The sequence below is a fragment of the Mastigoproctus giganteus genome, chromosome 4 (assembly GCF_048544385.1).
Source record: "Mastigoproctus giganteus isolate SK-2022 chromosome 4, ASM4854438v1, whole genome shotgun sequence".
In the NCBI taxonomy this organism is placed as follows: Eukaryota; Metazoa; Arthropoda; class Arachnida; order Uropygi; family Thelyphonidae; genus Mastigoproctus; species Mastigoproctus giganteus.
In genome coordinates, this window is record NC_143578.1 from 208630990 (window position 1) to 208643248 (window position 12259).

The following is a 12259-nucleotide window of genomic DNA, read 5'->3' on the forward strand; positions in this document are numbered from 1 at the left end:
GATTTTTTAACATCTTTCTCAAGGGCCAACCGTCTATACCAAGGAAAATGCATCAAGAAGTAAGGCCTCTGTTTCTAACATGAAATATGTGCAGCACGTGATAGTTATAAAGAAACCAAGTTAATATATAACCGAAGATGCCGGGTTAATCGTAGTGGATAGAGTACAGAATGCTGGCTTATATTTCATGGCTGACCCAACAGAAGCAGAGAAATGATAAGTAGTAAAAAAATTACTAAAAGCCGAAGGCAAAAGATAATCTTAAAGGCTGAAATAAGGAGTTGGAACAGAGGGTCAGGAACAGTACTTACTGTATATCCATGCCAGAGTTGTGGAGCCAGCCATAAGGCGTAGGCCATTGTCTGCAGTGGAGAAAAAGAATGCTACGTGCTCTCATCAATGACTATAAAGTATGTAAAAGCGACCTCAGGCGTTGGAATGTGGTATGATGTATGGGGTTGATGGAGGAATTAAACACGATGAGGCAGCAAGTCCCAGGATAGGGAAGAAAGAATAACTGACAAAATAGCTTAAATAGATGCTGAACTTTGTATAAGGCAAAAAAAAGCAAATATAGCAGGAAAACAGCATCTTGATATTGTTTTCAAAACCTAACCGCGCACAATAAATAAAAGGTACGGAGTCAGAACAGTAAAAAGTAATGCGAGGATGATGGAAATAGGTGTGCTAGGGTAGTTCGGGGTTGCTAACCCCTTCCTGTAGTACAACCCTGAACTGTGCCTCACATATTTGAGTCATCTCTAGCAACACATCTGATATATGCATCTATGACAAGTTTCAAATGATTAAAGGTTTAAATAAACCCAAACCACACAAAAAAATTCATACCCAACAATAATAAATCCAAGCATAAATATAAACTAGGTAACTTTTCACAGATCATCTCTGATTGGGACAGCTGTTATCCTGAGGTACACAAAATCAATAACTTACTTTTTAGCACTGAACTTAGTGTTCCAAAAGCTCTCTACAGATTTATCCATAATGCTGAAATTAAATCAATGCACTTACTCCACCTCATAACAGATATCTGTAAATTTAGACTGAAATCTCTCAACATTGATAAAAATATTGAGCAAACCACTTTAATATTGAAGTGTATTACCAACATTAGAGGGGAACAGGCATTCTGTGTGTTATCAGACACTCAGTCTAAAACACTGATGGATCCAATATCTTTCTATCTCAGAAGATTTAGGAGAAGTCCGGTTGGCCTGCCTTTCTAAAATCCATTCATGCACACCTTATCGATGGTAAGCCCTCTTACGTCACAGGTGGCAACGAACATGTAGAGTGGTTCTTTTTAAGATGACTGGTCAGCATGAAGAGGAAAAGACCAAACCCTCCAGCACATGACAACACAACGAAACAAATGGCCCTCAGTCGCCAGCGGCTTTCACTCCCCCTCTTACGGCAGCGAGAGGATCAGAGTGAAAGCAGAGGGTGCTAAGAATCTCTGGGTACGACCAGGCTGCCATGCATGGAAACTGAACTTGGCCTGTTACAATGTGAAGACAGGATATTAGGGCTGGAAAAGGAATTAGAAAATGTGAATTGGAATATCATTGGTTTGGCTGAAACAAGAAGAAGAAATGAATCACTTATAAGTTTATCAAGTGGAAATCTGTTGTACACCAATGGAAACAGTGAAAGGAGCAAAAGTAGAGTTGGCTTTCTGGTCCATAAAGATATAAAAAACAACATTTTGAAATTCAAAAGTACGTTGCCAAGGGTGTCAAGACTATTACTCAGGATTTCTAAGAGGTACAAGCATAAAGGTTATAATGATTTATGCACCAACATCGAGCCATAAAGATGAGGAGGTTGAAGATTGAGAGTCTTCTAGATGAGCAGAAAACCCACTACACTATCATTATGGGGGACATCAGTGCTAAGGTTGGAAAGAGACAAAACAGTGCAGAAAGGGGAACTATAGGAAATTTTGGAATTGGTGAAAGAAATGAAACAGGTGAGAGACTTGTGGAATTTGCAGAATCTCAAGGGTTTTCAGTAATGAAAACTTTTTTCAAGAAAAGGGTGAACAGGAAGTGGACATGGAAGAGCCCAAATGGATTAACAACTAATGAAATTGACTTCATCCTTACTAACAGAAGATATATTGTGAATGATGTTACCGTCCTGAACAAGGTAAATGTTGGAAGTGATCACAGAATGGTAAGATGCACACTTGATATAGATGTAAGAAAAGAAAGAAAAAAACTGACTTGAGTAAATAATATGAAAGTCTTTGAGATAACAGAAGAGGAGAAAAAGCAGTATGTACTGGAACTTAAGAACAAGTTTGAGCTTCTGCAGATGGCTCAGGACCAAGATATCAACGAGAATTATTACAACTTTCTGAAAGTGATAAAGCCCAAGAAATCTATAGGTGAAAAGAAATCCAAAGAGGAAAAAATTAGTCAAGAAACACTTGTCATGATGAACCGAAGATGACAAATGAAGTGCAAGATAAACACTGAAAAGGAGAAAATTGAGTATACTGAGTTATGCAAAGCCATTAGAAAGAGACTCAGAGAGGACATAAGATTTAACACAAGAAAAATAGGAACAAGCATTAAGGGAAAACAAAGGACTTAAATCAGCAGCCATGAGCAGTAATACAGAAAGACAAATGATACTGAAACTGAAGAATAGTGATGGTGTACTTATAAAAAGCAGAGAAGGCATAATTCAAATAGCAGAAGACTACTATAGAGAGGGAATGATGCCAGCAGTAGGGAAGATGGATCGCAAATTAGTAACTCATACGCCATACCTGATATCCTTCCTGATACTCTTACCAGAAGAGACTTAAATTCTGTAAGTTGCAGCATCTGGAGACTAGGCACCTGCGAAGTGAACTGATTGAAGTGTACAAGGTCTTGAATGGTTTCAGCAGGCTAAATGCTGATGGGATACTTCCACTTGCTGAGATTAAGAACCTGAGGGAGCATTCATTCAAATTGAGGAAAGACAGCTTTAGAATAGACATGTGGATGTTTGCCTTTAGCCAGCAGGTAGTTGATTGATGGAACAGACTTCCATCAGTTGTTGTGGAAGTTGATAGCTTTAATAAATTTAAGGCTGAACTAGATAAACATTTGGAGTAACTGGATAGGTGAAATGGGAAGGGTTTTTTTTTTTTTTTTTGGCTGATGCTCTATAAGCTTGCTTTCTTGTCTCAACTAATGCTAATATCTAATGGCAAAATAGTTTACTTACAGACCAAAGGAACCCTGATGGGCAGTCCAGCTAGCTGTGTCCTGGCCAGCCTCTATCTATACTGTTCTGAAACCTCATTACCATCTGAACTATATGTTTAGATACATAGATGACTTACTAGTAATAAACTGCACCAACTTCTTACAAGAGTTTGCCAATATTTACCCTCCAGAACTGACACTGGAAAAAACCAATAACAATAACCATACAGCCAATTACCTAGATCTGGATATTGATATTAACGGTTTGCAAACCTCCATTAATATCTACAACAAACGTGATGCCTTCAATTTCAAAGTTGTAAACTTTACACACTGGCATTCTAATATCTCAAAGAAAAAGCATGCATTCACGGTGTATCAGAATAGCAACTATATGTAGCAATAACAGACTGATAATACACAATATCAGAATTCTGTATAACAAGCTACTGGATAATCAGTTTCCAGCCGTCTACCTTCGCTATCATTTCAAAAAAGCACTTCAAATTTTAAAGTATAAGAAAATAATTAACCATTTCCTAGATATGGCGATTATATTAGCAAACTGACATCCTCTACATCCAGGCTGTGTATATAATGTATAGGCAATACTCCGTAGCCTCTTTGGTGTCTCACAGTCTGGAAAACCTGTGCCCACCCATTGGGTACTAAAGGAGTATTTTTCATTATTTTTAATTTTTTAGTTTTTAATTTTTAATTTATTTTTATTATTATCACTATTACAATGATTTTAAAGGTTGATAATCTTTAAATGGTATGATTAATGGTCTTCCTTCACCATTATGAACAATATTGACTTAAACACGAGGCACAGTCCCAGAACTACGTTCAGGATCCTACTACAGGAACGGGTTAACACCCCCAAACTACCTTAGCACACCTATTTCCACTCACATTACTTTTTACTGTTCTGACTCCCTACCTTTTAGTTCTTGTGTGCAATTAGGTTTCGAGAGCAATATCAAGATGCTATTTTCCTGCTATATTTGCTTTTTTTTTGCCTTATAGAAAGTTCAGCATCTATTTAAGCTATTTTGTCAGTTATTCTTTTTCCCCTATCCTGGGATTCTGGCATGGATATACAGTAAGTACTGTTCCTTACCCTCTGTTCCAACTCGTTATTTCAGCCTTTAAGGTTATCTTTTGCCTTCGGCTTTTAGTAATTTTTTTACTACTTATCATTTCTCCCCCTCTGTCAGATCAGCCATGAAATATACGCCAGCATATTTCATGTTAGAAACAGAGGCCTTACTTCTTGCTGCATTTTCCTTGGTTTTGACGGCTGACCCTTGAGAAAGACATTAAAATCATTGAAATTGCAACATGAAGTACTTTTAGTATATTATTTTTGATATTTTGTTTTTACCTTTATTTTTGCAATTACAAATTGACTTATTATTTGACTTCTATTTCCGGTTTTATTCCATGATTTCGACTTACGGTTTTATTATAATGCCTGCTCACCACTAGCCACATTAATAACCTAATCTTCTACAATTATTTATTTATTTATGGTCGCTTGGTGCTTTCTACTCTACATAGTAGTAACCCAGGTCTATAATCATTCAATATTCCTCTTATAATTGCTCCAGTGCCTATTACTATTATACTATACATACACATACATATTTCATTATTTTTACAGGCAAGAAATGCTGAAGCACACAGTCAGCAGAATCCTATTGACCAATCACGAATGGATATTGATACTTCAGATATTATCATTACTGGAAGTAATACAACAAGAGTGTCTCAAAAAGAAGTAAGATTTTAATGCCTTTTATTAAATATTTCTTGTTATTATTAATCTGAGTGGATATGGGAAAAACCTCAAAACGTCTTTACAAATTAGAAGTTTAACATTTCTGGCCAGTACCTTCATTTTTCAGGCAACCATAGCTTATTTTCATTTAGATCAGGATTGCCAAACTCATATCAGTTGGTAACCTTATTTCCTGTTTTCAGATACCTTCCTACTTTGTCCATAATCATTTACTGAAAATTTATTATTCATCCAGTTTTCATCATTCCAACTGTGAGACATGCTAACTTTTTATTCTTTGTATTTTATCATTATTTTATTTATTTATTATTATTATTTTTTTCATTAGTAGTGCTTGTTAATGTGTATTTACCTTTAAATTTGTAGGCATGAAAAAAGTTCTTGCAAATGAAACACTCAGTTACTACTTTTGACTTATGACTGTGTGCACTGTCATTTCTGAGGTTGGTGTCATTAAGCATGTAAGACTTGGGAACTTTTCATTCAACAAAGACATATTCAGTATGTGATTCCTGTTCATACAAGACCATTTGTAGAATTATTTCCTGTAGTAATTCCTTCAAGAATTTCCCCAGGAAATAATCACAATGATCCAGATCCAGCCAAGACCAGTCCCATTATCATTCAGGATATCAATTAGAGATGACCCTATCATTAAAATGTTCCTTCAAGAAATGAAATGCATTTGCTGTATGGCTCTTGTCTCATCTGGTTGGAAAAATCCTTCTGAACTTTTTTTCTGCAACTAAATCTTACACTATTCTGTAATGAATTTGTCAGTGTGATAAAAACTTTTTCACACAGAAAACACTTGTCTCAGTAGTGTATCCCATCTTGCTTACAGAATTTGCCAAATAGATTGCTATGAAACTCCCATGCCATACATGAATAATGACACAAAACTCAGTGCAGTCTAGTACTTCAAAAAATATAGGCAATCAAAACTCTTACATCTTTCCTTTGTGACTTTATAAAGTTAATTTCTTTTAATGCTTTCTGATCAGTTGTATTTCACTGAAATATGGGTATCTGTAGTTGTACAGGTCTGTAAGATTGCAGGGAGATATTTTATTGCTGTAGTTGAAATGTAATGAAATTCATACACTTTACTATATTCAATTTTTCATTATGGGGATCATGCTGCTCTCACTGAATACTAAAGTCGATTACTTAGCACTAAGGCTTGCACTTATGTTCAACATTGAGACAAATACCATTATCCACAGTTCTGTCAAAGTTTCTAATAACTTTTTAAATTGTATAATATTACCTGAACAGGTAAATTTGTTATACATTTAAAAATCTGAGGCAACATTAGGATAGCTGTTTAGAAGTTATTGGCTTCTCATCACTGGCAGGTGGTCTCTATTACAGAAAGTAAGAGTGAATAATGTGTTTTGTCTAAGTGAACAGCCAAGCAGTGTATGGCTAAATTAATCAAATCAAACTAAAATTAAGTAAAACGTCCATTTAAACACATAATATGGATTCCCACAATGATCCCTTTTATTGAAAATCAAATGCAGTAAAGCATACAAATTTTATTTGATTTCAACTACTGCATGGAAATAATCCTCTGTAATTGTATAGTATTGTACTCCATAGGGTAAGCACAGCTCTGTTCTAGAGGTTAAAGACACATAACACTTGTTATGTTTTTAAGTGGAAGTATTACTTCCGTACACTACTTGGCTTTTCACTTACACAAAATACATTATTCATAATTAGGCATACTTTTGCTAATAGAATCTACCTGCCACTTGATGAAAAGCCAATAGCTTCAAAACACTGTCCTGGCAGAGTCTCAAATTTTTAAATGTATAGTGGAGTCATCTGTTGAGGTGATGCTATATGATTTAAAAAGAATCATGGATAATGATTCTAATTATGCAGAATCATGGATATTGATATTTATTTGTCTCTAAGTTCAACATAACCTTAAATCTTAGTGCTGAGCTACTTGTCCTCAGTTTTCAGTGGGAGCAGAATGATCCTCGTGATCAAAAATCTAGTGCAGTAGAGCATACAAATTTTATATCTATCTATATTTGCTTTTTTTTTATTGAATATGGTGCTAATTTTTTTCACAGACAATACAATATACAAATGTTTAAGTCAAACATAAATATACAAATACAGTTTAAAGTTAAACTATAATGGTTCTTTTTTAGAGGTTATAATGAAATACAAATGATATCCTTGCCGATATCGACCAGACAGAAAATGACTTAAAATTTTAAAGTGGTAAAATAAAATCTGCCTTTTTTTTTTTTTTTTTTTATGTAAACTACAAACACAAGAGGTATTAGAACCTATAGTACTTAGTACTGTGTTTGGGTTGGAGGTTGAGAAGACGAAAGAAGATATTTGTTGATATTGGACTTGAACTTCTGTAGACTGTAATTTTCAGGAAATACATATGAAGGAAGGTTGTTCCAGAAAACGGCAGTTGAATGAATAAACAAGGAAGATGAAGAGTTGGTTCTGTGAATTTGAAGTTGGACAGTAGATGGATGTTGGCTGGAGGCGGCACGTGTTCGGACTGTTTTAAAAGAGAGAGCGGGAATTATAGAAGCCAATTCAGAAGAATAGTGCCCATGGAAATATCTGTAGTAGAGGCACGCAGCAGAAACAGTACATCCATGAGACAGCAAGTGGACAGACTCTGTTAGAGATGAATCATTAATTAACCTAACTGCCCTCTTCTGAATGGGGTTTACATAAAAAAATATATAAAATGAAGGAAATAGGAAGGAAGCCTATATATAAAAAGAAGGAAATGCTAAAACCAGTGAGATGGTATGTATCTTTGTAGGTTTAAGCTTCCAAAAATGAAGAACTAGAATGAATAGAGGAAAATTTTTCAGAACTAAAAATTCCAGAATACCAGTAACATGATATGTCTCCTTGACTGGCTATAGCTGTTACAAACTAAAATGAAAATTTAGAGAGAGAGAGTAAAATAAATAAAATAAAGGTAGCCTAATGAATTATAAGTGGAAATACAGTCAGTCCTCGTATAACACGTGTTTACACTACACGAATTCGATCATACACGATCTATAAATAGGGGAACGCTATCGTATATAACATGAACCGAATTCGCTTATGCACAATTCGCCTTTGTGTTTACAAGAAATGGCAGTCGGACAAGGAATAATCCCAACTGAACGCAGCACGATAGGAATGAAGAGAAGATTCTGAAAATGTATTTATGTTTTTTATATCAGTGAAGGGGAAACACATTTCACGATAATAACGTAAAATTCCAGCTATCGGTATTATCGCAAATGCAATTAGATCGAGTTTACTACCAGTTTATAACAGATTCCACTAGCAGGAACGCAACTGGAAGTTGTTTTTATTGTTTTATGGTAGTAACCCCCAGAAATGTGTTTTAGTAAAATGTGAGCTAGTGAGGTGTTAATAGAATTGTCTCTGCCTTTACGGTGGTATTTATTCAGTTGCTACACATGCACAGCTTTGTTTATGTGTATCAAGCATGCCTCCTCATTTTATAATTGTGTTTTATTCCCTAAAAATGAGTAAAATACTTAAAAGGTGTGAAAAGGAAGCGTCCTGGTGAAGACACTACAGATTCAGTGAGAAAAAGAAAAGTAATATCGATAAACAGAGGCAGACTGGGTCAAAAATTCTTACCCGGGAAAATTTGTAGTGGCCTCATACTAGTGTTTATGGCCAAAATCATACCGGCCTCCGACCCACCGTGGTTTCCCTGGTAAGGCTTATGGCCGGTCCGCCTCTGTCGATAGAAAAAAAAAAATGATATTGTGAAACACTGCGCGAAATGAAAGACCATGTGATATTGCACGTGCTACAGGCCTAAATGAGGCAACGCCAAGAATTACAAAGAATGCAGAGAAAATAAAAACTCATAGCAGGAACAACTCAAAGTGTAATCAAACTCCATTAGATTAAGACACAAAGAATTGTAGGAGATGGAATGGCTGTCATCTGTTTGGATAGAAAATCAAACAAAACACAAGTTTGCTTACGATAGAAGCAAAAGCATTAGCAATATTTTATTACGTAATAGCGTAATAAAATATTTATTGTGCTTGGTAATGTTTTGGTTACAAATGTGTGTCAATCTTGGATGGTCAGCACCTAACCCTATTTTTCCCATAGGGCCTGTTGTTTATATTGCACGATTTTGCATTGCACGAGGGTTTCTAGGAACTCAACTATCATGCTATATGAGGACTGACTGTACTTAACAAAGAATAACAAAAAGAATTCGGCCACTAATGCCCTTCTTTTCAAGGGTAAGCTACAAGGCACTCCAACAAGTGAAGGATAACCGTAGTGTTTCAATAACTCCTGACACCAGTATAGTTTACGTTGAGTCGCTGTAGCTCTGACACTACAGCAGTCATAAAGCAAACAAATCCTAACAAGCAAACCACTCTGAAAAAAAATTTAAATAGAAAATGCAGGAACAGTATATGGTATATTCAAACTTAAAATGGTAAAGGTTACTGTATAATTTATTGTGCTACATTATAAATAGATTAAAATGAAATTAATTTTGAAAAAAACAGAACCAAGGAATACATAATTTAGAATATGTTATAAATAACAAGTGCAATAAAAGCACATTATGTAGTAAAATAAAATTTGCAAAAGTGTAGGAATAATGAAGGTATGCTTGACACAGTAATATAAAATATACAACCAGAATAGACTAGAAGTGACTGTTATATTATATTAGTTGGGATTAAATTTCTTTAAGGTGAAATATAAAAATAAGGAAGGACAGGAAGGAAGGCCAGGGTTTGTAACATCATTACAAACCCTGGAGGTTTAGATAAATAAGGGGAAGGAGGGGCATTATTGGAGAGAGTTCCAGAAAGTGAGCACAGCAGAAGGGCTGAAAACTATAATGGCCATTTTTTTAGAGGTGTCAAGAATGAAATACAAACAATATTCTTGGCAACACTGACCAAACAGGAAATGTAGCTTAAAATATTTTAACATAGTAACATAAAGTCCACCTGTATATAGAAAAAGAAGGAAAATGCTAAAAACCAGTGCAACACTGTCTCTTTTCAGGTTTAAGGTTTCCAAAATTTTTATTTTTTTTATTTAGCAAATTCCTTTTATTAAGTAAAAGGTTAAACTCTAAAAATGCAAAAAACATAATATTACATACAAGGGAATCAACAGCAATGTGCTAGGTCGTTCACTGATAAACTCCCCAGTAGCCCCAAGTACCTTTCAGTGCCAAGATTTTTAGGTCAGAAACTGTCAATCCCATACAAAGGAGCAAGGATGCAGAAGACTTACACCAAACTCCTCTGTATGAGATTGTTACTGACAATACAATAGGACTGATAAAATATTCCGCTTATATTAATCTTTTGAGACTCACATTTTTATTGTAATAATCAGATTTTATGCTGTGAATGTGCTCAAGGTCCAGACTGGTCCCTACAATCCAAAAGATAGATGCAGCAATCCCAAGCACAAAGGAGGTTTGGTTTCGTGATACCCTCATCAGTTGAAAACCGAGGTTCCTTTCTAACCTCCCAACCCCTCTGGCACAACCGATTTTCTACCAGGTTTACCACATCATCATGTCTTAACTCTAACACCGTGTGTTTTGTGACACCTTTGTGCTATGTAGATGAGCAACTCAACTGCATTGCCTATCCGTACTATGCCCTCTTGATATTCTAGAGAGGGTAGGAAGGGCATTGATCCTAGTTTTCACTAGGTCAACAAAAGCATGGCCGGATAGCAATTTGGTTCCATCACCCACCCACCAGTGTTGTCAGTGAACCTGGTTAGAATTTTTAAAACAACAGCCATCATAGGAGCCACAGGAGATCCCTCCATCTCTTCGTTATGGATGCCTTTGAATCTATAAATACATTTCCATCCTTTAACAAATTCTTTGCCAAGCTCAGTTCTTTCTTTATAGATGGCCTTTCTATCAAGTAGTGTACTAGGTCAGAGGCAGAGCCCAGTTGCTTCTCTAATTTTTCTTTCTTGAATAAGGGAATAAACCATTGTAGCAACAGAACCTAATATAATATGTCATATACAACACTTTTCTGGCATTTACAGTAGTACTATATTTCTTCATAGTATACATATGGTGCAGATGTGGGAAACCACAGGTGGCACCTGACCCTAATACTATGGGGGGAAAAAAAAAAATATAGCAATGGGATACCTAGCCCTCATCCACAATGTCAGCATAAAAGTATGCATTTACCACGTCATTTGGCAACCTAAGCCACTTCTTAGTGGCTTAGGTTGCCAAATAGCAAGTCTAACTTGGGTGTCCCAGGCATTAAGCCTGGAAGCCATTACCCTCCCCAGCACTAAACAATGATAAAATCTAGGCAACAAATATGCCTGGAGGATAAACAGCCTCTGCTGGGGTTTTAACAGGGCTTTTTGAAGCCGCTCCAGAAGATCACTCAGGAAGACAGTCAGATGAGATTTACCAAAGACATCCAAGGCTATTCCCAAATATTTCCAGGTCCAGGTAATATCACCCGAATTATACCACCTGGTTTCACCTGTTAAGAGGTTCTTGGGCTCCACTTTGACCTTCTTCTGCCTACCCAAGGCCACCAAAGATGGTGTCTAACTCTTCTCAACATTGATTCTAAGACCCTTGGCGCTGAAGAAATTATTCGCCCGATCTAAAAGGCACTGCAACCTAGATTGTGTGGAAGCCACCAGGATGAGGTCATCAGTGAAAAGCATTCACATTATATTGTCCAAGTTTAAAACCAATTTATGAGGGAATTTTACAAAATAATTGGTCTAAAACCAAATTAAAAACGAAAGGTGACAAAGGATTACCTTGTCGCACCCCATTAGTTGGATATAGCTTAAGGCAATCACCTCTGAACCTCATCGAGATGACACAGGAGTTGTGCAATTTGAAAATATAATTAATAAAAGTTACAGCCAAATGTGTCCTCCACTGCGCTTCAATAATAGTGTGAGAGACTATCAAATGCTTTACATAAATCAATGGAGGCTAAATGGAGAGTCTTGAGCTCCTTTCTTGCAATGTTTATGAATGATTATAAAATAATCCTATTTTCGGCAACTCCCCAATTGGAAGAAAGGCTTTCTGTCTGTTATCCAACTTTATCATAGATGACAGTCTGCTTGCAAGGATCTTGTGTACGACCTCAATATAACAGAAGACACAGTTATTGGTCTGAATTCAGATGGTAATTTTGAA

General features: G+C 35.9%; 1 protein-coding gene across 1 annotated transcript in view; it reads left to right on the plus strand.

Annotated features, from left to right (window-relative positions):
- Positions 1-12259, plus strand: part of LOC150087355 (uncharacterized) — a 224242-nt gene that overhangs the window by 166882 nt on the left and 45101 nt on the right. Inside the window, exon 8 of the mRNA XM_090372018.1 lies at positions 4891-5007. Coding sequence (XP_090228144.1) covers positions 4891-5007 — 117 coding nt within the window. The remainder of the gene's footprint in view (positions 1-4890; positions 5008-12259) is intronic.